Genomic DNA, 26,130 nt, shown 5'->3' on the forward strand with positions numbered 1-26,130 from the left:
GGCTCGGGGCGGGTGAGCCGTGTGCAGCCGCGTTTGGAGACGCAAGCTGGTCTCCCGTGAAGGCCGCTCTCCATCCAGAAGTCTGTGGCCGTTGAGCGTGAGGTTTCCTGCCCTCCCACGGCCCCATGAGCAACCACGTGGCTGCGAACCTCACCCTGCCGCAGCGAAGAGCATGCTTTCAGGACAGACCAGACACCACCGCTCCATCCTGGTTTCTTCAAGTTTGTTTTAATATCAGCACGCAATTTTGGACAAAAATCCTTACACAAGTGCCGGGTCAGTGCTTCTAAAGCCTGTTTTCCATTACGTTCACAGCGCACGCTGGTGGGTCGGGAGGTTTGTCCCATCCCCGTGGGGAGGACCCCCAGCCGCGTGGTGTGCTGTGCCCCGCGTGGAAGCCGTGACAGCGCCGGGAATGGCTCATGGATGTGCGGCGTGGCAGACACCCTGAGGCCACCTGGGGTCCCGGATGCCACCCTGTCAGTTCTGCAGTAACGTGAGCAGGTTCATGAGATCCCCGCCCCGGGCGGAGGCTGCCCGGTGAGCGTCTCACCCAGGCCTGAGCTTGCCCAGCGCCAGGCCTGCCGCAGCGACCATGTCTGGGGCCCGGCACGAGGAGGCAGCGCGCCGGGGGAAGGAGGCCCTTCCCACTGGTTGCTCCCTCTGAAATCCAAGGAATCTGTCTTTTGCTCCGTACCCAGCAGCTGCTGCTCAGGATTTTTCCGGAAAGGAAGCGGCTGAGCCCCGCAGAGGACACAGGGTGGAAGGGTCTGCTCTGCAGGGGGCTCAGCTCGCCTGTCCCCCGAGACCGTCAGGGCGCCTTCTGCCTTCGTTCCTCCTGCGGCAGGGAGAGGCAAAGGCCCTGTGGCGCCGCCTGTGCCCTGCCCCTGAGGCTCCCCACCCCCAAGCAGCAGCACAGCATGGCCCAGCACTCACCTGGGTGCAGCTCTGGCCCCAGCCCTCCTCCCCAGGCCGGGCACCCCTCCCCGCCCTCCCACACTCTCCCCTGCCTGCACGCTGTTGTTCGGTCTTCCCAGACGTGAGACACGGGTCAGGAACGCCTCGGCCTCTTACCTTGACGGCTCGCTCCAGCTGGGACAAGGCCTCCTCGTACCGCGGGACCAGCGGCTGCAGCAGCTCGCTGGGGATGTCCTGCCGCGTCATGTCTGGCACCCCGGCTTCCGCTAGCATGCGCAGGAATCTCCTCTCCTGCAGGACAGTGAGCAGAAAGGGTCCCGTTTTCCACGAGCAGTGCTGCCAGCAGAGCCCCCGCCCCCCGGTTAGACTGCAGCAGACGGACCTGCACTTTGAGGAGCAGAGTGAAGGCCTGTCCAGTTCTCCCAGCGCGGGCGGTTCTTCCGACCCTGAAACCAAGCACAACTACCTCCAGGACGATGGCGCACGGGGGTCCGATGGGACGGGGCTTCCCTCCATGGATTCTCCCTCCAAAGGCATGGGACCCTCACCGGTGCACGTAGGTGCGCAGGTACTGGGGGGCGTCGTAGTTGACGACCAGCTGCACGCCCTGCACGTCAATGCCTCGAGCGGTGGCGTCTGTGCTGATGAGGCTGGGGGACACCGGGGGCTGTGGGTGGGCCCTGCTGGAGGCCGGGAGCCCCCGACGCCCTGTGCCCATGACCCCGCCTGAGCCTGCCGGGGGAGGCCTCCACGTGGAGGAGCCGAGTCTCCCGCAGGAAAGCCCCCTGCAGAGAGCCCAGGCTGCTACCCAGCTTGAGCCGTCTGCCCCCGTCTGCAGGCACTCACAGCTGAATCTTGCCCTGCTCAAACTGCTTCAGGACCGCCTTCCTCTGGCCGGGCCCGCAGCGGGAGGAGAACTCCGCCGCCGTCACGCCTCCGAAAGCCTGGACTAGCAGGAAGAGCCTGGGTGGGAAGAGCCAGAAAGAGCAGAGTGGGCGGGGCCTGGAGCCCGTCTCCCCTCTGTTCCCCTCTCCCCCGGGGCCTCACCTGTGGGAGTTTTCTCGGGAGTTGGTAAAGCAGAGGACCCTTGAGAAATTCTTCTCCAGGATCAGGTGCAGGATGGCCAGTGGCTTAGTGCGGAGGCTGCAGGGCACGTAGTGGTGCTGTGGGGATGGCACAGGGTTGGCCAGGCCCCAAGCGCCGGAGCGGCTCCCCCTTCCCGCCCCTGCACACCCCCCTCACCGAGAGTCCGGCTGGGAAGGCGTACTTCCCGCCCGAGTCCCTGTCTGCGTCGCTGTCTCCGGGGTCTCTGCGCGCCAGCCCCGTGGAGAAGAGCCAGGGCTGGTGAAGGCCCAGCTGCTGCAGCTTCTCCGGATTCTGGGTCAGGGTGGCCGAGAAGAGCAGCTTCTGCAGAGGCATCTGAGGACAAGAGATACTGAAAGGGGAGCGGGTGGTGGGACAGCAGTCTCAGCCCAGTCAGCTAACCGACAGAGCCCTGGCTACCCCCTTGGACCCTGACCGCCCCAGAACAAACCGGACCAGCCTGAGGCCGAGTGGGTCTCAGAGACGGAGGGGAAGCCGGACGGGGCTGTGCTCGGGCGGCCGCACCGAGAACAGGGCAGGACTCCGCTTCAGGTACCTGGCAGCAGTGGGAGCCTGGGGCTGCCGCCTCTGGAGCAGGACAAAGGGGTCCTTGGCACCATCACTCGGGAAGGCTGCCTCCACCACCCGGGGCAGCCAGGACTGGTGCATGCTGTCTATCATGCGGTCGGCCTCGTCGATGACCTGGGGAAGCAGGAGGCCTGGTGTCAGGTGGCTGAGGCCAGCACCGGCTCCAAACCCCGGCCTTCCTCTGGGGTGCAGCATACCAGGAATCGGAGGTGCAGGAGGCTGAATCCTGGAGTCTGGTCGATGTGGTCCACCAGGCGGCCCGGGGTGGCCACCACCACATCAGCCAAGCAGCGGAAGCCGTCTGCTCTGAGGAGCAGAGTGGCTCAGCCAAGGGCCCCACGCCAACCCCCGCAACACCACAGGGAGCCTGCTGACAGGGTTCAGACAGCCGCTCCCTGTTCCCTGAGGAGCCCCTAGGCCCCCAGGACCTACGTCTTCTGGACGAGACTCTCCTGCTCCTTGACCAGTGACTTCTGCCCAGTGATCAGAGCGACACGCAGAGGTGTGGCATCTGTGTAGATGTTGAACACTTTGCACACCTGGAGAAGAAGCGGCCGTTCACCACACTGGTACGAAGCAGCACGGTGACACAGATCCTAGGTCTGACCCAGAGGCGTAGGGTGCACGAACCTGCTGGGCCAGCTCCTTAGTGGGCAGCACAACCAAGGCACGGACCTGGCAGATGGCTCGACCGAGCAGGGCCTGGGGGGGGGATGAGAGCCCCCTGTCAGCAGAGCCGGCTCCCTGCCTGCAGAGCCCCCTCGGAGGTTGGGGGTTCTTTCACTGACCTGTACCACAGGGATGACAAAGGCCAAAGTCTTCCCGCTGCCGGTCGGGGCGGAAACACAGAGGTCTCTGGGCCGGTAGCCACCTCTGGCAACCAGAAACCCGTCGGCTGTGCTCTCCAGGAGGGCAGGGATCACTGCTGCCTGGACTGGGACAGAGGAGGAGGAGGAGACGCAGGTCACAACGGGCACCGATACTCCGGATCAACACAGGTGCCGAACCCACGAGTAGCCTTGCTCCTCCTCAACGATCTCTAGGCCGTTCGCACTCCAAGACAGCACCAGAGCCTCTCGGAGCATCAGGCCCGGCGGCCAAAGATGCCAGAAACCCAGATGGCACTCGAAGCTGGACATGCCTAGCAGCCCACGTTCACAGCTGCTGCACTGTGGCCTTGTGCGGCTCTTGGTGCAGACGCTCTTCAAGGCGTGCCTGTCCCGGCCCCCAGCACCTGGGAAGTAGGACGAGATGCCGTGTGCCCGCAGCTTCTTCTGCATGTCGGGGTGCACTGCGGGGATGTGCTCGATAGGCACCGAGTCTTCAGTGACACTCTTTCCAACACAGCTGGGCTCAGCCAACCACGAAGGCAGGAAAGGCTGGACCTACCATAAAGAGAAAGGGGCCCGGTGAGTACTCCAGGATCCGTGGCGCCCGGGGAGTGAGACCTGCAGAAACCAAGCTCTGGCTCACTCAAGCTGACGAGCCCACAGCAAGGCCGGCGGACCACTCTAACTAGTTTCCCTACGGCTCCTCTTCCCCAGCTTCCACACGGCCTTTAAAGGAATTTGGAAACGCACAAGAAAGTGCCAGTCCCCTGAGCAAACCCCCCCGGGGGTGGGGGCTTCCTCTCACGCTCAGGATCACGTCCACACCTGAGGTGTGCCTGCAAAGCTTTCCACGACATGAGACTCCCTTGCCCCCGACCTCATTTCCAATCACTGTGAGCCCTAGCCACACACACCTCTGTTCCTACACACTGAAGCTCACAGCTGCCTCAGGGCCTTCTGAGTGACCCCCTCCGCTGTGCGTCTTACCCCGGGTTATCCCAACGCAAGGCGGACCTCCACACAGGCACGGAGGTGAAGGTGCCCGCACCCCCCACGCACCGGCAAGCCCACCGCTTCCTTCCCGCAGTCCCAGTCACCCCAGGACCCTTCTGTTCCGCCCGGACTTACTGAAAATCTCCACCCCAATTAAAAGACCAGCTTGAAAGACACCAGAAACTCATTTTCTTTTCCAAGTGGGATAGGAGCTCCTTACAGTAGACACAGGAGACTCGGGTGACTTTCAGACCCGGCTCTGACAACCGCAAGCCCGCTGAGCTATACTCACGAAACCGGGCTTTCCTACATCCACACGCGGAGGTACTGAGCTTGCACAGGGCGTGGACACCCGCAAGGAAAATGACCGCACAACTCGGGGGGACGCTCTTCACCTACTGAAGGACCCTCCCCGGTCGCAGGCGCGGGCCTGCGGGCTGCCCCCAGCACGCGCGGGACGGGCGACGGCCACGCACACCCCCCTCCGGGCTGAAGCCAGGTCGTCGGACGCTTCCCCTCCCGCCCCGGGCCGCTCACCTTGGGCGCCCCGCTTCTCCCCACGGCCCCGAGGAGCAGGGCGTGGGCTGGAGGCCCCGACGCCTCTCCCGGGGGCCGTCCGCCTGGGTGCTCCGGCGGCCCCGCGCCCCCGGCGTCCGCGCCGCTCTCGCCCGGCGCCTCCTCGCTGCTCCCTGCGCGGCAGAAGCGGGCCCGGGGGCGGCGCGTCAGGTCCCCGCGCTCCCCGGCCGCACGGCCGCGCCCCCGTTCCCGCCCGGACCGGCCCCACCTGCGCGCACGTCCTCGCCGTCCACCTTCGGCCGCTTCCCGGGCGGCGCGTGCGGGCTCCCCGGCGCCCCGCCGCCTTCGCGCCTCCGCGGTCGGCGCGGTCTCCGCCGCCGCCGCCCCGCCGCCTCCGCCGCCCCCGCCGCCCGTGCGGCCTCGCGCTGCTGCGGCTGCTGTCGCTGCTGCCGCTCTCGGGCCCGGACCTGCAGCCGCTCCAGCAGCGCGCGCGCCCGGCCGCCCGCCTCGCTCTCCGCCCCGGCCGCCTCGGGGCCCGCGTACCGCGCGACGTGGAAGAGCGCCATGCCCGCCGGCCGGACGCGCCGCGATGACGGCGGCGGCGCGGAGCGGTGACGTGGCGGACCGGGCGGCGGCGGCCGCTCCGGGCGCGGGGAGGTGACGTCACAGCGGGGGCCGGGCGACGGCGGCCGCGTGCGGGCGGCCCCTGGCGCGGGGAGGTGACGTCAGCGGGCGCGCTGGGCGCGGGCGCGCGAGGCCGGGTTCCCGTCGCGTGCGGCGGCGGCATGGAGCGCGACTCCGGCCCCGAGGGCGTGCGCCGGGCGCTGGGCCGCCTGCTGGAGGCGGTGCTGGCGAGCCGCGGCCAGGCCAACGCGGTGTTCGACGTCCTGGCGGTGCTGCAGGTGGGGACGCGCGGGTCGCGGCGGCCGGGGTCCCGGGGTCGGAGGCCGGGGACGGGGCCTCGGGGGGGGGGGGGGGGCGCGGGCCGGAGGCTCGGGAGGCGGGGCCGAAGTGGGGCGACCGCGACCGCGACCGGCCTGTCCCTGCAGTCCGAGGACCACGAGGAGACCCAGGAGGCGGTGCGCGCGTGCAGCCGTCTTTTCGGGGCCCTGCTGGAGCGGGGAGAGCTGTTCGTGGGCTCGCTGCCCTCCGAGGACGCGGTCATGGCGGGTGAGCGTCCCACGGCCCCGGGCTGGCTCAGGGCCCCGGGCCGGGCTGGGGTCCGGCTGGGCTGCGGGTCCGGCCGGGCTGGGGTCCGGCTGGGCTGGGGTCCGGCTGGGCTGGGGTCCGGCTGGGCTGCGGGTCCGGCCGGGCTGGGGGGGCTGGGCTGCGGGTCCGGCTGCGGGTCCGCTGGCTGGGGTCCGGCTGGGGTCCGGCTGGGCTGCGGGTCCGGCTGGGCTGCGGGTCCGGCCGGGCTGGGGTCCGGCTGGGCTGCGGGTCCGGCCGGGCTGGGGTCCGGCTGGGCTGCGGGTCCGGCTGGGCTGGGGTGCGGGTCCGGCTGGGCTGGGGTCCGGCCGGGCTGGGGTCCGGCTGGGCTGCGGGTCCGGCCGGGCTGGGGTCCGGCTGGGCTGCGGGCCCACGCTCTGGGATGGCCGGAGACTCGTCCCCAAGCTGCGCCGCGGGCCCAGGGTGGGCGGAGGATGGTGCTGGGGGCCGCGGGGAGACAGCCCTGGGCTGGGTGACCACAGCGTCCGCCTTTCTGGCCGGCATCTGGTGAAGCTGCGCCACACATTCCCATCCTGGGTCGTTTATGTCTTGGGGTCCAGTGAGGGGTGACAGACCGTGCTCTGGAGGGAGGTGGTTCTTTCTTCCCACCCCAGGTCAGTGTCCCTGGCGGGGCTGAGGGGTGGGCTGACCTGGGGCTCCCTGCAGGCTCTCAGGGAGCTACACGCAAGTACAAGGTGTGGATGCGGCATCGCTACCGCAGCTGCCTCAACCGCCTCCAGGAGCTCCTGGTTCACCCGTCCTTCGAGGTCAAGGTGAGTCCGCTGACCTCCCCCGCGGTCCCTGCACCAGGCTGTCCACAGGCTCGGACGCGGGGCTGAGGCTGCCTACGCCTCCGTTCCTGGGCCCACCTGAGGCCGCGTGTGGGCCCAGGAACGTCCCGTGTGGTTGGAGTTCTGGTGGCTGGTGTTACTCGTGTCCCGGTGCTTGTGGGAATGCCGTGTCAGGCGTACTTGGGTTCACGGGCTGGGGAGTTCTGTGGCTTGGCCGGCAGCGGGCGTGAGCGGGGGTCGGGGCATCTTTGGCCACTCTGCTCCCCGCTGTCCGCAGGAGCTGGCTCTCAGCACACTCATGAAGTTTGTGCAGCTGGAAGGAGCTCGCCCCCTGGAGAAACCGAAGTGGGACGGCTACTACCTGTTCCCTCGCCAGCTCTTCAAGGTGGGGAGCGTTGGGGCGGGAGGACGCAGAAGCCTCCGGCCAGAGCCGGGGTGGGGCCTGGTGCAGGGGTAGTGAGTGTGGTGCGTTTGCCAGACTCTCCACGCAGCAGGGGGTGAGCCTGCCGGCTCGGTGGTCCCCTCGGGTGGTCGCTTGGCCGTGGGCTGACACACCGAGGGCCCCTTCCCCGTCCGGCATCTAGGCGGTGGTGGAAGGTCTGCTCTCTCCGGAGGACGACTGCTCACTGCTCCTGGCCCGGTTCCGGGAGTACCTGGAGCACGACGACATCCGCTACCACACGATGCAGGCGGCCACGGACACTGTGGGCCGCGTCACCGACAGGCACCCGGAGGTGAGCCGGCTGGGTCGTGTGGCTGGGGGAATGGGTGGGCGGTGGCCATGCCCGTGCTCAGGCCAGGCCTTTGCAGGTGCCGCTCACATTCTGGAACAACGCCTTCACGCTGTTGTCGTCTGTGAGTCTCCCCAGCCAGGAGCGTGGGATCTCCAGCTTCTACGTGAAGCACGGGGGTGAGCATCCCCGGGCTGGCGGGCGGGCGCACGAGGTGGGCTGCCCCTTTCCTGCCCGTCCGCTGACCGCTGCCTTCCTCACAGAGCTGCCGCGCACGTGGAAGGTCGTTCATCTGAAGGTGAGGTGCGCCAGAGGGGTTGGGGGCCTCCCTGGGACAGAGGCTCTTTCCAGGCAGAGGCAGCGTGTGTGGGACAGGAAGAGGACTAGCTGCCCTTCCCCTGGCCTAGGCAGTTGCGGGGTTCCCTCACAGGACCGGGGCCAGGATGGGGGAGGCGCACCGGTACCTGGTTTCCAGACTCTCTGCGGGCAGTGACAGATGGGACGCTTATTGCTTCCGTAGGGGGGAGGATCCAGGCGGGTCATTTCTTGTGTCATTGGGAATTCTTGGATTTGGGGTTGTGAGTTTCTCCTACCACAGGGCAAGGGGGGAGGCAGTATGGGCAGTGTCCCTTCTGAGGGCAGGGGACTGGGGTGGTGCCTTGTGTCCTTGTATGCAGGTCTGACCCCCCCCCCCCCCCCACTGTAGGAGCACAGGAAGGCTTTCCAGGGGATGTGGCTCGGCTTTCTCAAGCATAAGGTAGGGGTGGGAGGGGCCCCTTGGCTCACAGGGTTCTTGGAGTAGGGCAGGTGCACCCACACCTTTTGCTTTCCCGCCAGCTGCCCCTCAGTCTCTACAAGAAGGTGCTGGTAATCATGCACGACTCCATCCTGCCGCACCTGGCCCAGCCCAGCCTCATGATCGACTTCCTTACCCGCGCCTACGACGTGGGTGAGTGCCCAGCTCCCGCGTGTCTGCTGCGGCCTGGGCTCCGGCAGCTCAGGGCTCTGCCCTCCCTCCCGGGCTGGACTGGGGAAGCCGGGTCTGTGGGCTGGTGGCCTCCAGCTTTGATGGACTCCTGCCCCAGCTGGAGGGGTGCGGTGGGCTGGGGCTTCACAGCCGCACGTGTGTCCACAGGGGGAGCCATTAGTCTCTTGGCCTTGAATGGACTTTTTATCCTGATTCACCAGCACAACCTGTGAGTGCTCATCTGTGCTGGGCTGGCCCCGGGGGCGGTGGTGGGGGTCAGGCTGGAGAAGCCTGGGAGAGGGGACGGAGCCCCTGGAAGCCACTCTCTGTCTCCTCATGCCTGCTTCCACCCCTGTGCCTGCTGCTCACTTACACGCCCCCCCAGCGAGTACCCCGATTTCTACCGGAAGCTCTACGGTCTCCTGGACCCGTCCGTCTTTCACGTGAAGTACCGGGCCCGGTTTTTCCACTTGGCCGATCTCTTCCTTTCGTCCTCGTGAGTGCTGGGGCAGGGCTAAGACCCAGAGCGGGGACCGGGGTGCTGGGCAAGGGGGTCTCACTCACACCCACCGTCCCGCCCAGCCATCTGCCCGCCTATCTGGTGGCTGCCTTCGCCAAGCGCTTGTCCCGCCTGGCCCTAACGGCGCCCCCCGAGGCCCTGCTCATGGTCCTGCCCTTCATCTGCAACCTGCTGCGCCGGCACCCCGCCTGCCGCGTCCTCGTGCACCGCCCCCTGGGCCACGGTGAGTGCAGTGGGGGTTGGGGAGCCCGGGGGGCCTGCCCCCAGCAGCCAATACACGGGGCCAGTTGTGGAGCAGGGCCTGGTCTCGTTCCTAGAGCTGGATGCCGACCCCTATGACCCCGAAGAGGAGGACCCCGCCAAGAGCCGAGCTCTGGAGAGTTCGCTGTGGGAGCTGCAGGTGAGCACGGCGGGCGGGTCACTCTGCCTGCCGCGCCCCCGCTCGACCTGAGCCTGGGCCGGTGTCTGGAGCAGGGGGAGGTGACATCACATGCTTCACAGGCTCTCCAGCAGCATTACCACCCTGAGGTGTCCCAGGCTGCCAGCGTCATCAACCAGGCGCTGTCTGTGCCCGAGGTCAGCATTGCCCCGCTGCTGGAGCTCACAGCATTCGAGGTGAGGGCTGGGGGGACCCTGGGGCCTGGGTGGCTGGGGTGCAGGGACCTCGCGGTACGGGCGTGTCATCTGTCTGTGTCTTGCAGGTGTTCGAGCGGGACCTGAAGAAGAAGGGCCAGGGGTCCGTACCGCTGGAGTTCATCCCCGCTCGGGGTCTGCTGGGCCGACAAGACGACTTCTGCGCGCAGCACTTCACGCTCAGCTGACCCCGTGACTTCCCCGCCCCCCGCCCCATCAGTGGTTTCGTGGGAGAGCCAACAGGGTGGACTGTGGGCAGTGAGGGGTCTGGGGAGGCGCTGAACCTGTCTCCCGGCTCCTGTGGCGGCCGTGTCCACGGGCTGACGTCCACAGTGCGGCCCGCTGTGTGCACCGGCAGCCCCTGCTCCCTGCTGCCGCTGGAAGGCGCTGTCCAGGGGCCTCTCCGTTCACCGAAGCCTTGTGGGGGGCAGGCTGGGTGCTGGGGGGGGACGGGCCTACAGAAGTGGCTTCTGCCAGCCCTGCCAGCTTTCCTGGGCACCCCAGACTCCCCGGGGCCCCTTGTATCCTGGAAGGGTCTGGGTCAAGCCCTCTGCCTTTCCGCTGGAGTTGGACTTTGTGACCCAGGAGCGACAGTGAGGGATCTCTGTCCTGCTTAGTCTTGGGGCGCACAGGGAGCGCTCATGCCCGTTCCTGGCCAGGTCCTGAGGAGGACCCCTTTGTCCCCTGATCCCCGGGTCCCAGGGTGTGTGTCCCCCATCAGAGAGAGTTACAGCTGAAGGCCGCTTACTGTTCCATCCTGTCCCCCAGCAGAGTGGGTGCCGGCGGCCATGGGCCAGCCAATTATTTTGGTCCGGTGTGTTCCTTCGAGGCCCCGTTTTTGTCAGGCGAGCCTGTTTGAATGCAGGTTCCTCTGGAAAACCCGCTTGTCTGGGGGCGGAGGAATTCCGTGTGTGACGGCAGTTTCCGTGGCCTGTGGGGCCTGGCGGAGGCACAGGTGGGGGTGGGAGACCCTGCTTGCCTGCAGCCTCCTGTCTGAGTTCCCAGCACAGCCCCTCCCCACAGGAGCGCCCTGGGGCCACAGTGGGCTGTTGTTTGGCCGGGTTGGCCTCTAGGGAGCTGCTCTGGTGGCCGAGGACCTGGTGTGCCTGGTGTGGGCTTTGACGGGGTGGCGACGGAGCGCTTCACCTCTGTATAGGGTTGTGCGAGTCCGGGACGCTAGCACCCCTGTCCCCAGCTGTACTGCGGGGCTCCGTCCTAGGCCGGTTCCTGCCGCAGGGCCTTTGCTCTGCTGTTTCCACAGCTGTCCCTTGCGCCGCCCTGCTCTTCAGACCTCGGGCTGGGGGGGCCTTGGGGAGGGTCCACTTTGTGTGATGGCTTTGTGCATCCATGTGGCACCCACTGCATCGCCATGGCCCTGCTCTCCTGCAGGAGTCCGCGGACTGTCCCTGCCAGCTTGTCACTGACCTGCCCCTTGCCTCAGCCCCGGGGCCCAGGACTTGCCTGGCACAGAGGAGGGGCTCATGCGCATTGTGGGGGACTGTCCTGAGGCTCCTGGCTACCAGATGTCCTGCCCGAGCTTCCGTGTGCGGACACCAGGGGGCCGTGTGGGTGGGCTGAGGGCTCACTGATTAAGAAACGCCATTGACTTTTAAATTATAAAAGGCTTAAGCAAGTTTTCTTGTCTGCCTCCCCCACCCCTAATTCAACATCGAGTGTTCTGTGTAGACCTCGTTTTGGCAGGTTTGGGGACTCCCACCGCCTGTACAAAGGCCGCCTTGCCCCCTGACCAGTGGGGCTGGGCAGCTGCACTTGGGCACATTTGGTATTGGGCTGGTGTTTTTTTTTTTAATTTTACTTTAGCTTTTCAAAAGATTTTATCTGTCGAGTGAGTGAGCAAGCGTGGGCGGGGGGAGGGGCAGAGGGAGAAAGAGAGACCAGCAGACTCCTGGCTGAGCTTAGAGCCTGACCGGGGTTGCGGGGAGGGGTGGTGCTGGATCCCAAGACCCTGAGATCATGACCAGAGCTGAAGCGGAGTCAGGTGCTCAACACACCGAGCCATTTAGGCCCCCGGGCTGGCCTTTCTCCCCCTCTAGCCCTGGGTGGTTGCCCCTGGGGAGCTTGGCTGAGTGGACGCAGGGCAGGGGCAGTTGCACCGGGGTGGCCAGGACAGCCTCTCAGGCTTCTGGGCTGGCAGCCTGAGCACCTGACAGATGTTGGGGCTCTTGGTCCGGGGATGTTCGAGCTGGAACGGTTGGGGACTCCAGAACCCTCTGGGATCTGAGTGACAGTGCTGGAGTGAGGCCTGGCGGTCACTGTCCTGGGAGTCTACACATCTCCAGGAGGTCAGGCAGCACTGCGTCTGCACGGAGGGCCCCTTCACCGGTCCCGGCAGCCCCCGGGCCGTGCCACCTGCTCTTCCAGGGCCTCCTTACTTTCTGGGGCAGCTTGTGGCCGTCCCTGCGGGGGCAGCTGCCCACCCCACATGCGGCACGCATGTCAGTGGTCTGAGTGCTACCTGTTTCTCCTGGGACCTGGTCGGCGCCCAGTGCCCAGGACGGTGCTGGTTTCCTGCAGCGGATCTCGGGTTGGCCTTCCGGGGCTGGTTTGAGTTGCTGTGGGTTCTCCTCTGGTGCGGAGGCCTCTCCCTGTTGGGGTTTGTACCATGCTGATCACGAGTCCGTGAGCACCCCAGGGACCGAGAGGCCAGGGGCGGGCTGCTTCAAGCTGTGCCCTCAAAAGCCCAACAAGGCTTTCCCGGAAACCCGTTGCTGGTTCGCTGATTAAAACATGGTTCTGGGTTCATATATCGCTTCAATTACAGAAGCAACACAAAGCTAATTTTAAGACTTTCAGTGGAAGGTGCATGGGAAGATGGGGAGGCGCCAACCCCGGGTCCAGCCGCTCTGGCGGGACGCACGGTTCCCAGCCTGGGTGCCTGACTCTTAACACCTGCTGCTCCAGCGCCCGCACTGCCGACCTGGGTGGTCTGGAGCAGCCGCTCACACCCCACCGGCTCCTGGGAGTGCCCGCGGTCGGCCGGCGCAGGCCGTGCTCTCTGGTGCCTCCGCCTGGCCACCCAGCCCACAGCCCTACCTCACGGCCCGTCCCGCTTCGTTTGCCGCTGGGGATGTTGTCGTGCCCTAGCTCGAGCGGGAGCTTTTTAAAAAGCACGTTATATTTTTTAAGGTTTTGTTCATTTGTAACAGGGAGAACAAGAGGGGACACAAGCACAGGGGAGCTGGAGAGGGACGAGGAGAAGCAGGCCCCCCGCCAAGCAGGGAGCCCAGCACAGGTCTCCCTCCCAGGACCCTGGGACCATGACCTGAGCCGAAGGCAGACACTTAATGACCGAGCTGCCCAGGCTGCCCAAAAGACCACTTTTTTTGGAGGGGCTCCTGAGTGACGCAGTGGGCCCAGCGTCCCGCTCTCCGTCTCTGCTCAGGTCGTGAAATCGTGCTCCGCGGCGTCTGCTGGAGGTTCTGGTCCTCTTGCCCCTCTCTGCACGTGCTCTCTCTGAAATGAAATAAGCAAATCTTTAACAACAGGTTTTGGAATTTCAGATACACTATTAAAGTGTGCTCTATGCAATATTGGGGATATGGTTATAAAAATTGGGATGAAATCCCCCAATCTAAGTTAGCCATTTTAAAATGCCTGATTCAGCGCCATTTGGCCCGTTGATGCCTGTAGATACCGTCTGGATCTAGTTAGACCCCGTCACCTGCTTCAGGCAGACGCAGCCCCCAGTAGGCGGGCTAAGAGTCAGCCCTCGCCCTGGGGCAGGGATCAGTAGCCCTGGTGGACACGGGCTGAGTCCCCGCACTGTGCTCTGGAGGAAGAAGGTCCTGTCCCAGCCGCCCTGTGTGCTGTCTGCCCTGCAGTCTGGGGTCTGCAGACCGGGAGCAAACGGGCCTGGTCTGGGCCTGGCTCCTGGGAAGGACGCAGGCCCAGAGAGCAGGGAGGGATGCCTCCAGAATGGAAACCGTCGGAGGCAGCATTGGATGGAGCGTCCAGAACTGATGTCCAGGCCCCAGGGGCAGCAGGAGCCTCCCGGGTAAGGACCAGTGAGTCCAGGTCATGGCAAGTGGTGGTCACGGCCTCTCCTTGACCTTTCCTGGCACCCACCCCTCGTGCCGGCTCTTACTACCTCCCGTGAACCTCCGTTCTGCCGTGTCCCGAGGGGTCAGGAAGGGGTTTCCTGAGCCTGGAGGTGGCCCTGTGGCAGCTGTCCCGCTGTGCTGGAGGCAGAGGCCACAGCAACGACCCAGGTGCAGACAAGACAAAGCATAGAATAAGACAACCGTTCCCCAGATGAGCAGCAGCGTTCCCCACCAAGACGGCCCTGATCCCAACCACTGATTTCTGAAGTCCCCGAGGCCGGTGTCGGACCGCTCAGGGCGCTCCCCACGTCCACGTGAGACCCGAGAAACGTGACACAGCAGCAGGCGTGTCAGGGACGAACACACCACGTTCTGAAGCTGGAGGCTTCGCTGTCTCAGATCTCGACACACACCACAAAGCTGTCGGGATCGTCGCAGCACGGGGCTGGCACGGAAACAGACCCGGATCAGCGGAGCAGGACAGACAACCCCAGAAATACACCCGTGCCCTTATGTCACTTTATCTACGACAGGGGAGGCAAGCATACGCAGTGGGGCGAAGGCAGTGTCTTCGATACACGGCGCTGGGAGACGGGCACAGCCACGTGCGAAAGACTGAAAGTGCGACGCTGTCTCACGCCGCCCGCCGAAATGGGTCTTCAGTCCACTGGAGTCCGAGGGTGAGCCCGACACCGCCCAACTCAGAGAAAACACGGCAGTAATTTCTTGGACACCCACCCCGGCACTATTTCTCAGAGACGGATCGTCAAACAAGGGAAACACGGAAAGCTAAGCTCTCGGGACCGCACCAGGTAACAAGCTTCTGCCGAGGAAGGAAACCGTCGACAAAATGGAAGGACAACCTGAGAAGATGTTTGCAAACGACAGAGCCAGTAGAGGGCCAGGATCCAAAATACACACGGAGCTTATAAAACTCAACACCCCAAAACCAAGTAGTCCACTTTAAAAATGGGCAGACGCCAGGAACAGACAGTTCCCCAGAGAAGAGGCCCAGACGGCCAGCAACACCGGAGAAGACGGTCAGCATCGCTCAGCACCAGGGAATGCACATCAGAGCCGCAGCGGGGTCCCCGCGCACCCGCCAGAGTGGCCGGTATCAAAAAGACAAGAAACAACCAACGCTGGAGCGGATGTGGAGAGAGCGGAGCCTCGTGCGCTGTTGCTGGGAATGCAAACCGGGGCCGCCACCGTGGAGACACTACGGAGGTTCCTCCAAAAAACAAACACAATTACCGTGCGACCCAGAAGCTGCGCTGCTGGGTTCTTCCCGAAGAAAATGAAAACAGGAATTTGAGGAGATCCGCAGCCCCCGTGTTTATTACACTATGTACAATAGTCCAGTCGATGATGTGGGGCGTGTACACACACACACACACTCACACAGTGGAGTATTACACGGTCTTAATGATGAATGAAATCTGGTCACTAGAAACAAGGTTGGAACTGGAAGGTGTTAACTGAAGGAAGTCCGAGAGGGAAAGACAATGTCCCATGATTCCACTTATTCTGGAATCAAAAAAAACCAGACACAAACTCGGGAATACAGACAGGAAACTTGTGGCAGCCAAAGGAGGGGGAATTGGAGGGAAGGGAACACTACGGGGAAAGGAGAAGAGGCACCAACGTCCAGTCACAGACAAGTCACAGGCATGAAAAGGACTGCAGAGGGAATAGAGCTGCCGATACTGTAGCGTCCCTTTTGGTGGCTGATGAGAACTACAGCTGCCATGGTGGGACAGAACTGCGAGTCGCTATGCTGTACACCCAAATGTGAGATAACATTGTACGTCCACTACAACAAATAAATAAAGCAAGTTTTTGATATTTAAAAATTAAAAATTTTAAAAAGAGACTATGAAAAGTTCCAGCAAAGCGAATTTAACAGAGTCTATACGACCAATCACTTCTCTTGCTCTGCTGACATAAATAATGAAGCAAAGTTTAGTGAAACTTGATCTAATTTGCAAACAAATTAGTCTTACTGTGATTCACAGAAATGGGGGTGTTTGTTGAGAGAAAAATTACACATCCACTGTAACCTTAATACGGAATTTTGGGTGTTAGATTGTAGTTCTGTTCATTGTTTTGAGGTTTTGATTTCTATCTGTGAGCAGCTCTGGATCCCGAATCCTTCCAGGTTCCTCCAACATCAGACTCCAACTCTCCAACTAACGTTTCCCGTTTTCTTCCATCTTTCAGACTTGAAATCATGGGACACTGAAACTGCGAGGTCCTGAAATCTCGCAAACTAACTATGAAGTGCTCGATAGAAACTTCAGAAAACCCACATCATAGCTCACGCGCAGACCATCTCTGAGCCTGTTGCCGTGTGGGCTGCTCACAGGATCCCCGGAGACGTTCCAGCTGCAAACCGAGAAAACTCTCCAGCTGCCGCCGCCTGCCTTCCCTCCCCTGCAGACGCTCCGACCCCGACGGCTAGAAATCCTCCCCACGGCCGCCCTCAGAGCTCAGAAGCCGGTGTAGCTTTGCTTCACTGTTTTTCTTTGTTTCCATAGAAATACCTCATATATAACACCTGGTCACCTGGTGAATTGTGCTGCAAATTCATGATTTATGCTTGTCTAAAATGTACCAAAGCTGCCTGCCTTGGACATTCTTTGTGTCTCAATTTCATCACTGGATCTCCGTGCACATGCCATAAAACTCGTTTTTTTCTCGTGTGAATCCTGTCAAGTTAACTCTTCAACCAGCCAAAAGAACCTTGAAAGACAGAGAAAACATTTTCCTCCCCTGAACCCGTAGCCAAGGCTCCTAGGTGTCGCCCGACGAAGAGAACCCCCGCACGACCGCAGATCCCGCCAGCTGTGCCTCCGGGAGGAACACGCACGCAGTGTCGCTGAGGGCTCACATTTCATGGATGCCATCGACCCCCGAGAGCCCACCGTGACACCTGGACTCTAGACACGCGCCCTGTCGGAGGTGCCCGGCTTCCCAGCCCGCACACACACAGCGCACAGCCTTTCAGCGGCTCCGGAGCACCTGGGACACCCAGGCCTGGAGAACGCGGGCCAGTCCCCAGCCGCGCTGATCCCCCCGGGAAGCACGGAGCCCACTCACAGTGTCTCACTGAGACAACAGCTTTAAAGTAGTGACATTAGGGGCACAGCGTGGCTCAGTCAGGGAAGCATCTGCTGTTGCCTCAGGTCCTGATCCTGGGATGCTGGGATCGAGCCCCACATCGGGCTCCCTGATCAGAGGGGAGTCTGCTTGTCCCTCTCCCTCCGCCCCTGCCTCCACTCATGCTCTCTCTCACTCTCTCAAGTAAATTATTTTTTTAAGATTTTATGTATTTATTTGAGTCACAGAATGAGAGAGAGAGCGAGCATGTGAGTGAGGAGCGTCAGAGGGAGCCGCAGACTCCCCAGTGCAGACAAGGCTGGGGGACAGCAGATCGGACGCACAGAGAGGCCACCTCGGTGGCTGGATGGGGTGGCCTAGAGCCACAGCGGGAGGCGGCCTGGGGACAAGCACAGTGACCGGGCTGGGGCAGTATCGCCACATCCTGTGTGTTCTCAACAAGCCCCAAGCCGGGGCCAGCGGAATCCGGGCCCCTCCGTGAGGTTCCCACCCAGGGCAGGATTGGCACACGGATGCTCCCGGCCCCTCCCTCGGGGTCAGGGCTCTAAGTGTGCCTTGGTTTGCGTGGACCCTGCGGCTGGCCTGACACAGCGTTCCCTGTCACCGTGCAAGCCAGGCAGCCACCGCTAGGGCAGCTGAGGACCACGGATGGGGACCCCCTTCTCAGACTGTCTCGGGGTGTGCACCCCAAAGACCATCCCAGGTGAGGGTGGGCGGGGACGTGGGTGCGACCAGCATCCGCTCGCCTAGACCCACGGCAGCAGGGCCGGGAGACAGGCACAGCGGACACGAGGCACCAGACCCCGTCACGCACAGGTCCAACCACCTTGGCCGGGTGACCGCAGTCCTGTCCGGGCTTGGATGCGTCTGAACGCTCAGCTGTGGGGCCCAGGGGAGTAAGCCAGACGGGACCCCCTTTGAGGCTGCCGGGTCTGTAACCCATGGAAGTTGCAGGACACAGTCGACACCCTGACTCCCACCGAGGGTCACCGTGCTCTGCTGCTGAGGACAGCGAGCCCCAGCACACCCGGGACAGGAGCGAGGGACCGGAATTGGCACTGGGGAGTCCCGCCGGGGTACACGAGTCACTTCCCAGCCCCAGGTGACGGGACACTACGCATTCTGCGCTGGGATCCCACCGTCCCAGGATGTGGCCATGAGACAGTGACGTGGCTTTGAGACTGTCTGGACGGTCTAGGTGACTGACCCCAGGCATGACGTGGTACAAGTGTCTGAGAGGGGGCAGGCGGGTGGGGTGGTATTCTCCTCTCGCTGCTGCCCAGGACAAGCCATGGACGGGAGTTCTGCTGCTTCTCAAACTGCCGCCCACCGATGTGCAGTGTCTGTCCCTTACCTTGGTCTCTCCCTGTCCTCAGAGCAGTGGCCTGGTTCACGTCACATCTGGAAAGTTCACATCACCTCTGGGAGGCTTCCAAGGAGCTTGCAGACCAACGGCCACTGATTAGATCATTAACCATCGATCATGGACTTTATTCCTGACTTTGACAGAAAGGGGACACCTTAAACTCCACCAAAAAGTGACTAGAACTGACACAGGAATTCAGAGAAGCTTCAGGATACAAAATCAATATAGAGAAACCTGTTGCTTTCCTATAGACCAATAATGAGGAGCAAAAAATGAAATTAAGGTGCGCCTGGGTGGCTCAGTAGATCAGGCCTCTGTCTTCGGCTCAGGGCATGATCCTGGGATTGAGCCCCGCATCAGGCTCTATGCTCAGCAGGGAGCCTGCTTCCTCCTTTCTCTCTCTGACTGCCTCTCTGCCTACTGTGATGTCTGTTAAACAAATAAACCTTAAAAAAAAAAAAGAAAATGAAATTAAGAAACCCCACCATTTACAATCACACAAAAAGCAATAAAACATCCGCAAATAAGTTTAACCAAAGAGATGAAAAACCTGTACTGTGAAAACCATAAAACACCGATGAAAGAAACTCAAGACAACACAATCAAGTAGAAAGACCTTCCAGGTTCATGACTTAGAAGAAAAAATATTGTTAAAATATTGTCCTCCGAAGAGGTCTGTAGCCTACAGTGATAAACAAAACAAAACAAAACAAAACCAAAAAACTATTTGATTGGCAGCACACCTATCACAGTCACCTGGCGGGCCAGAGAGGACTGACATGATATATTCAGGGCCCTAAAAAGAAAAATAAGGAAGTATGAATACTTTATCCAGCTAGGCTGTCACTGAACATAGAAGGAGTGATAAAAATTTTCCAGGACAAACAGAAACAAAAACAATTTGATAACCAAGCATCCCTACAAGAAATATTGAAAAGGGTCTTGTAAGCAAAGAGAGAGCGCAAAAGTAACACAGACCAGAAAGGAACAGGGACAATATACAGGACCAGTCACCTTCCAGTCAATACAATGGCACTGAATTCGTATCTTTTAAGTTATCCTGAATGTAAATGGGCTAAATGCCCCAATCAAAAGACACAGGGTATCAGAATGGATAAAAAAGCAAGACCCATTGATATGCTGTCTGCAAGAGACTCATTTGAGACCCAAGACACCTCCAGATTTAGTGATAAGTGGAAAATGATCTACCATGTTAAAGGACAGCAAAAGAAAGCTGGGGTGGCAATACTTATATCAGACAAATTAGATTTTAAACCAAAGACTATCATAAGAGATGAGGAAGGACACTATACAATAATGAAAGGGTCTGTCCAACAAGAAGATCTAACAATTGTAAATATTTATACTCCTAACATGGGAACAGCCAGTTGTACAAGCCAGTTAATAAAAAAAAATTAAAGAAACACATCAACAATAATACAATAATCATAGGAGACTTTAACTCCGCCGTCACTGAAATGGACAGATTATCTAAGCAAAAGATTAGCAAGAATATAAGGGCTTTAAATGTCCCACTGGACCAGAAGCATATCACAGATATATAAAGAACAGTCTACCCCAAAGCAACAGAATACACATTCTTCTCGAGGGCATATGGAACATTCTCCAGAATAGACCACATCCTGGGTCACAGATCACACATCAACTGGTACCAAAAGATGGGATCATTCCCTGCATGTTGTCAGACCACAATGAGGAACTCAATCACAAGAGGAAATTTGGAAAGAACCCAAATACCTGGAGGCTACATGGGTCAACCAGGAAATTAAAGAAAAATTAACAAATTCATGTAAACAAATGAAAATGAAAAAGCTTTGGATCACAGAAAAGGTGGTTCTGAGAGGAAAATATATAGCAATATGAGCCTTTCTCAAGAACCAAGAAAGGTCTCAAGTACACAATCTAAGGCTACACCTAAAGGAGCTGGAGAAAGAACAGCAAAGAAAGCCTAAACCCATCAGGAGAAGATAAATAATAATCAGAGCAGAAATCAATGAAATAGAAACCAACAGAGCAGTAGAACAGATCAACAAAACTAGGAACTGGTTCTTCGAAAGAATTAATAAGATTGATAACCCCCTGGCCAGACTTATCAAAAAGAAAAGAGAAAGGACCCAAATAAAGACAACCATGAATGAAAGAGGAGATCACAATCAACAATGAAGAAATACAAACAATTAGAAGAACATATTATGAGCAACTACATGTCAACAAATCAGGCAGTCTTGAAGAAATGAATGCATTCTGAGAAACATAGAATCGACCAAAACTGGGACACCTGGGTGGCTCAGTTGGTTGAGCAACTGCCTTTGGCTCGGGTCATGACCCCAGCATTCTGGGATCAAGTCCCACATCGGGCTCCTTGCTCAGCGGGGAGCCTGCTTCTCCCCCTGCCTCTGCCTGCCACTCTGTCTGCCTGTGCTTGCTCTCTCTCTCTCTCACACACAAATAAACAAATAAAATCCTTAAGAAAAAAAAAATTCTTTAAAAGAAATGACCAAAACTGAACCAGGAAGAAGTAGAAAACCTGAGCAGAACCAAAACCAGTAAGGAGATTGAAGCAGTCATCAAAAATCTCCCAACAACAAGAACCCAGGGCCAGGCAGCTTGGAGTCTACCAAACATTTAAAGAATTAACACCTATTCTCCTGAAAATTTTCCAAAAAAATAGAACTTGAAGGAAAACTTCCAAAGTCATTTTATGAGGCCAGTTTTTAATCCCGAAATCAGACAAAGAACCCATTAAAAGAATTGCAGACCAGGGGCGCCTGGGTGGCTCAGTTGGTTGGATGACTGCCTTCGGCTCAGATCATGATCCTGGAGTCCCAGGATCGAGTCCACATCGGGCTCCCAGCTCCATGAGAAGTCTGCTTCTCCCCCTGACCTTCTCCTCGCTCATGTTCTCTCTCACTGTCTCTCTCTCAAATAAATAAATAAAATCTTAAAAAAAAAAAAAAAGAATTGCAGGCCAATATCTCTGATGAAAACGGATGAGAAAATTCTCACCAACATATTAGCCAATAGGATCCAATAGTACATTAAAAGTATTATTCATCACGGCCAAGTGGGATTTATTCCTGCATCTGCAAATCAATCAATGTTGATACAATATATTAATAAAAGAAAGAACAAGAACCATTTGATACTCTCAATAAATGCTGAAAAAGCATTTGAGAAAGTAGAGCATCCTTCCTTGATCAAAACTCTTCACAGTGTAGGGACAGAGGGTACATATCTCAATATCATCAAAGCCATCTATGAAAACCCCACAGTGAATATCATTCTCAATGGGGAAAAACTGAGAATTCTTCCCCTAAGGTCAGGAACACAGGAGGGATGTCCACAATCACCACTGCTATTCAGCACAGTACTGGAAGTCCCAGCCTCAGCAATCAGACAACAAAAATAAGCTCAAGGCATCCAAATTGGCTAAGAAGTCAAACTCTCACTCTTTGCAGATGATATGACACTCTATGTGGAAAACCCAAAAGACTCCACTCCAAATCTGCTAGAACTTGTACAGAAATTCAGTAAAGTGTCAGGATATAAAATCAGTGACAGAAATCAGTTGCATTTCTATACACCAACAACAAGACAGAAGAAAGAAATTAAGAAGTCAGTCCCATTTACAATTGCACCCAAAACCATAAGATACCTGTGAATAAACCTAACCAAAGAGACAAAGAATCTATACTCAGAAAACTATAAAGTACTCATGAAAGACATTGAGGAAGACACAAAGAAATGGAAAATGTTCCATGCTTATGGATTGGAGGAACAAATATTGTGAAAATATCTGTGCTATCTAGAGCAATCTACACATTTCATGCAATCCCTACTTAATACAATCTTTTTCACAGAACTGGAACAAATAATCCCAAAATTTGTATGGAATCAGAAAAGACCCCAAACAGCCAGAGGAGTGTTGAAAAAGAAAACCAAAGTCGGCGGCATCACAATTCCAGACTTCAAGCTCTACTACAAAGCTGTCATCATCAAGACAGCATGGTCCTGGCGCAAAAACAGACACATAGATCCATGGAGCCGAATAGAGAGCCCAGAAATGGACCCTCCACTCTGTGGTCAACTAATCTCCGACAAAGCAGGAATGAATAGTCAATGGAAAAAGACAGTTTCTTCCGCAAATGGTGCTGGGACAGCCACGTGCAGAAGAATGAAACAACCATGTCCTTACACCACACGCGAAAATAGACTCAAGATGCATGAAGAGACCACAACGTGAGACAGGAAGCTACCAAAATCCTGGAGGAGAACACAGGCAGCTCCCTCCTCTATACCGCGACAGCAAATTCTCTCAAGACACATCTCTAAAGGGAAGAGAAACAAAAGCAAAAATGAACTATTGGGGCTTCCTCAAGATAAAAAGCTTCTGTACAGAGGAAGAAACAGTCAGCAAAACTAGCAGACAACATACATAATTGGTGGGAAATTTGCAAATGACATATCCATAAAAGCTTATTATCCAAAGTGTACATAAGAACTGATACAACTCGGGGCACCGCCTGGGTGGCTCAGAGGGTTACGCCTATGCTTTCGGCTCGGGTCATGGCGTCAGGGTCCTGGGATCGAGGGCCGTGTCTGGCTCTCTGCTCTGCAGGGAGCCTGTTTCTCCTTCTCTCTCTGCCTGCTTGTCATCTCCTTCTCTGTGTCAAATAAATAAATAAAATCTTAAAAAAAAAAAAAAAAAGAACTGATACAACTCAACACCCCCAAAACCAAATAATCCATTTAAAAAATGGGCAGAAGACATGAATAGACACTTTTCCAGAGAAGACCTCCAGCTGGCCAACAGACACGTGAGAAATGCTCAACGTGGCTCACCATCAGGAAATGCATATCAGAACCACAATGAGGTACCATCTCCCCCCATCGGAATGGCTAAAATCAACAACACAGGAAACAACAGGTGTTAAAGAGGATGTGGAGAAAGGGCCCCCTCCCACACTGCTGGTGGGAATGGCTGCACCAGCTTGCACTCTGGAAAACAGCGAGGAGGGTCTTCAAAAAGCTGAAAATAGGGCGCCTGGGTGGCTCAGCCGTTAAGCATCTGCCTTCAGCTCAGGTCATGATCCCAGGGTCCTCGGATCAAGTCCCTCCAACATCAGGAGGGACAGATTCCTCCCCGATCTGCCAGAAGCCCGCTTTTCCCTCTCCCTCTCCCCCTGCTTGTGTTCCCTCTCTCACGGTGTCTCTGTCAAATAAATAAATACAGTCTTTTTTTTTAAAAGCTGAACTTAGAGCTACCCTACGACTCAGCGAGTGCACTGCTGGATATTGACCCAAAGATACGAATCGGTAACTCGAAGGGACACACGCAGCCCTGCTACAGCCGCGTTGTCGGCAGCAGCCAGGACAGGGACACGGCCCGTGTGCCCGCAGACGGACGAGCGGACGGAGGCGCGGTGTGCACGAGCGACGGGACGTCGCCAGCCCCAGAGAGGAGGGCGTCTTGGCATCGGCAACCATGTGGATAGACCTAGAGGGTGTTGCGTGGAGCGAAGTCAGAGAAAGACGAACGCCACAGGCCCTCCCGCGCCTGCGGAGCTGCGGGACAAACACGAAGGAAGAAGAGAGACAACCAAGAACCCACTCGGCCAGAGCGAAGGGGTGCTCAGCAGGGGTGGGGTGGGGAGGGAACCAGGGGATCAGGCGAGCACCTCCCTCCAGGAGCACGGGCCGTGTGTGGAAGGGCTGAGTCCCGGCACCGCACGCCTGAAACGCACCACGCTGCAGGGCGGCCACGCTGGAATCCGATCCTAAAAACGCGGATCAGGCACTGGGCGGCAGCCACAAGAGCCAGGAGGACACAGACCATGGTCGGAGCGTTCCCAGCCCCGAAACCCCACAGGCCTCAGGGGGACACGCGTGCATCTGTGCCGGTTTGGGCTTGGACTTGGGCAGACGCGGGGGGTTGGGCACACGGGTCTGCTACCGCCCCTGTTCCAGGCCCCCGGCTGCCCTGACCTGGGGGGCTCACGCCCCCCGGGCACTCACCCTGTCACCGTCCCAGGACACCAGCCAGTCTCCAGCCCCTCTGCCTTGTGTCCACCGTGGAGGGAGCCCAGCCCTGAAATTCCCCTGGAGGCAGCCCGGGCCACGGGCCAGTCCGGCCCAGGTGCACTCACTGTGCGCAAGGCCCGGGCTTCCGCCGCAAACAAGGCTCCAGGGGCCTCTCCTGCCGCCCCCGAGGTCGCCACCGGAGTTCGTCCTCGCGAGGCCTCCAGACCCGTCCACTCTGCCTGCAGGGGACACACGCGTTTGTGTGCGGGAACAGGCCGATGCCACCGACCCCCCAGGCCACTCCCGCGAGGCGCACCCCCCCCCCCCCGGCCCCCGCACCAGATCCTGGGCTCCAGGCCCCGGCGGCCCGAGCTCGCCCAGGGAGCCCCGCGCCAGCCCGCCGAGGGCCCGGGAGCCCGTGGGGATTCGGGGTCGCCGGGCTCACCCCAGCGGCCTCCGCGATAAAACGGGCACCCCCAGCCCTTGTCGGGGGGCAGCTCGCGCCGGCGCAGTCCGCGCGCCCGCAACCGGCTGCCTGCCCGGAGGGCTCCGGGGCGACCCGGCGTCCAGGCTCCCAGGTGTCGCCGCTGGGACACACCCCGCCGGCCGCCCCGACCCCCGCCCCCGCCCCGGGGACCAGGGCAGACCCCGCTCCTCCAGCCTTACCTCCGGGGACAAGCAGGCGCAGGACTGTCGCCCGGGCCGGGAATCAGGCGGAGGCCCGGACCCGCGGCCGCTCGCCTCCCCCAGCCCCGCGCGCTCGCCCTCTGCGGAGTCCCGGGCTCCCCGCACCTGCGCGGTCACGCATGCGCGCTAGGCACGCGCCCACCTGCGCGGGGAAGCGGGCGTGTCCGCGCGTGGGCCTCGGCCGGTCCAGACGCAGCCGCAGCGCCTCCCGGCCCGAGACTGTCCCGGCTGGCGGCGGGCAGGCGGCGGCGCCCGTCCCGGCTTCCCCGGCCTCCACGGCCCCCAGGGTCGTTCGCGGCGGGGTCACGGGCCGGCCAGCGGCCACTCATGCTGGAAAGTCAGTGCAGCTGCGTCCCGATGGGCCTTCAGGGCGCACAGGTGCCTCGTGTCATCGGGCTTGGATGGGGCCGATTGCAGGACCGCAGACGGCCTCCACCTGTGACCTGTCTCAGGAATTCTTTCTTGGCCTTCAGCGTCAAACCCTAATGTCTTTCCTACATCACCTGGGAATGGCATTGCGTGTCCCTGTGAACGGGGTGGCAGCAGGCAAGGATCAGGAAGTTGGGGGACAAGACCCCTGCTTTCCCACTGAAGGGTTTGGGCACAGCTGGCCGGCCTGGGGCTGGCCCAGTGATGCGGTTTTCCCTCTGGGTTTCCGCCTTGTTGTTCAGAGCAGGGGCCTGGGACCCGCAGCATGGGGCTGCTTAGAAATGCAGACACGCGGGCTCATGGGGTTCCCCTGCCTGCTGATTCCAAGGGCGCAGACGAGGCCTTTCCCACAGCTCCCTGGGGCTTCACCCCCTCCGGTCCTGTCCTGTGCTGAGCTGGGGAACAGGGGGTGCTGCTGCCAGGAGCTGGGGGGCTAGGCTGTTCCAGCGACTATGTGTCTGCAGTTCCAGGCACCAGGAGTCCCAGACACCTTCACGGTGTGGCCCTCAAGCTAGGACACTGACCAGCGCATCTGGGGCAAGACCTCGGGTCTGTCTTGTTCAGGGCTGTGCTTCTGGGCCATCTCAAGGGGGTGGGAGCCATGAGGGGCGGGACTGGGCTTGAAGGGGGCACTGTGGGTGGCATGGCC

At 59.6% G+C, this 26,130-nt stretch overlaps 2 protein-coding genes across 2 annotated transcripts; one reads left to right on the forward strand and one right to left on the reverse strand.

Annotated features, from left to right (window-relative positions):
- Positions 1-206: 206 nt before the first annotated feature.
- DDX51 (DEAD-box helicase 51) lies at positions 207-5,715 on the reverse strand. Its single transcript, XM_045087622.1, has 15 exons — positions 5,197-5,715; positions 4,950-5,101; positions 3,824-3,974; positions 3,378-3,518; positions 3,220-3,291; positions 3,022-3,128; positions 2,787-2,895; positions 2,558-2,703; positions 2,161-2,353; positions 1,966-2,081; positions 1,765-1,881; positions 1,467-1,568; positions 1,301-1,364; positions 1,075-1,209; positions 207-838 (listed from the first exon to the last, which is right to left on the reverse strand). The coding sequence occupies exons 1-15, from the start codon at positions 5,713-5,715 to the stop codon at positions 812-814; spliced, it is 2,151 nt and encodes a 716-aa protein (XP_044943557.1). The 3' UTR covers positions 207-811.
- NOC4L (nucleolar complex associated 4 homolog) lies at positions 5,647-11,409 on the forward strand. Its single transcript, XM_045087664.1, has 15 exons — positions 5,647-5,830; positions 5,978-6,098; positions 6,801-6,907; positions 7,203-7,310; positions 7,510-7,659; positions 7,736-7,835; positions 7,920-7,954; positions 8,363-8,413; positions 8,494-8,605; positions 8,792-8,852; positions 9,009-9,119; positions 9,206-9,366; positions 9,461-9,543; positions 9,645-9,758; positions 9,845-11,409. The coding sequence occupies exons 1-15, from the start codon at positions 5,714-5,716 to the stop codon at positions 9,962-9,964; spliced, it is 1,551 nt and encodes a 516-aa protein (XP_044943599.1). The 5' UTR covers positions 5,647-5,713; the 3' UTR covers positions 9,965-11,409.
- The last annotated feature ends 14,721 nt before the right edge of the window (positions 11,410-26,130 follow it).

This window comes from Mustela putorius, unplaced genomic scaffold (genome assembly GCF_011764305.1).
Source record: "Mustela putorius furo isolate JIRA1106 unplaced genomic scaffold, ASM1176430v1.1 tig00001433_pilon_pilon_pilon, whole genome shotgun sequence".
Classification (NCBI taxonomy): domain Eukaryota; kingdom Metazoa; phylum Chordata; class Mammalia; order Carnivora; family Mustelidae; genus Mustela; species Mustela putorius.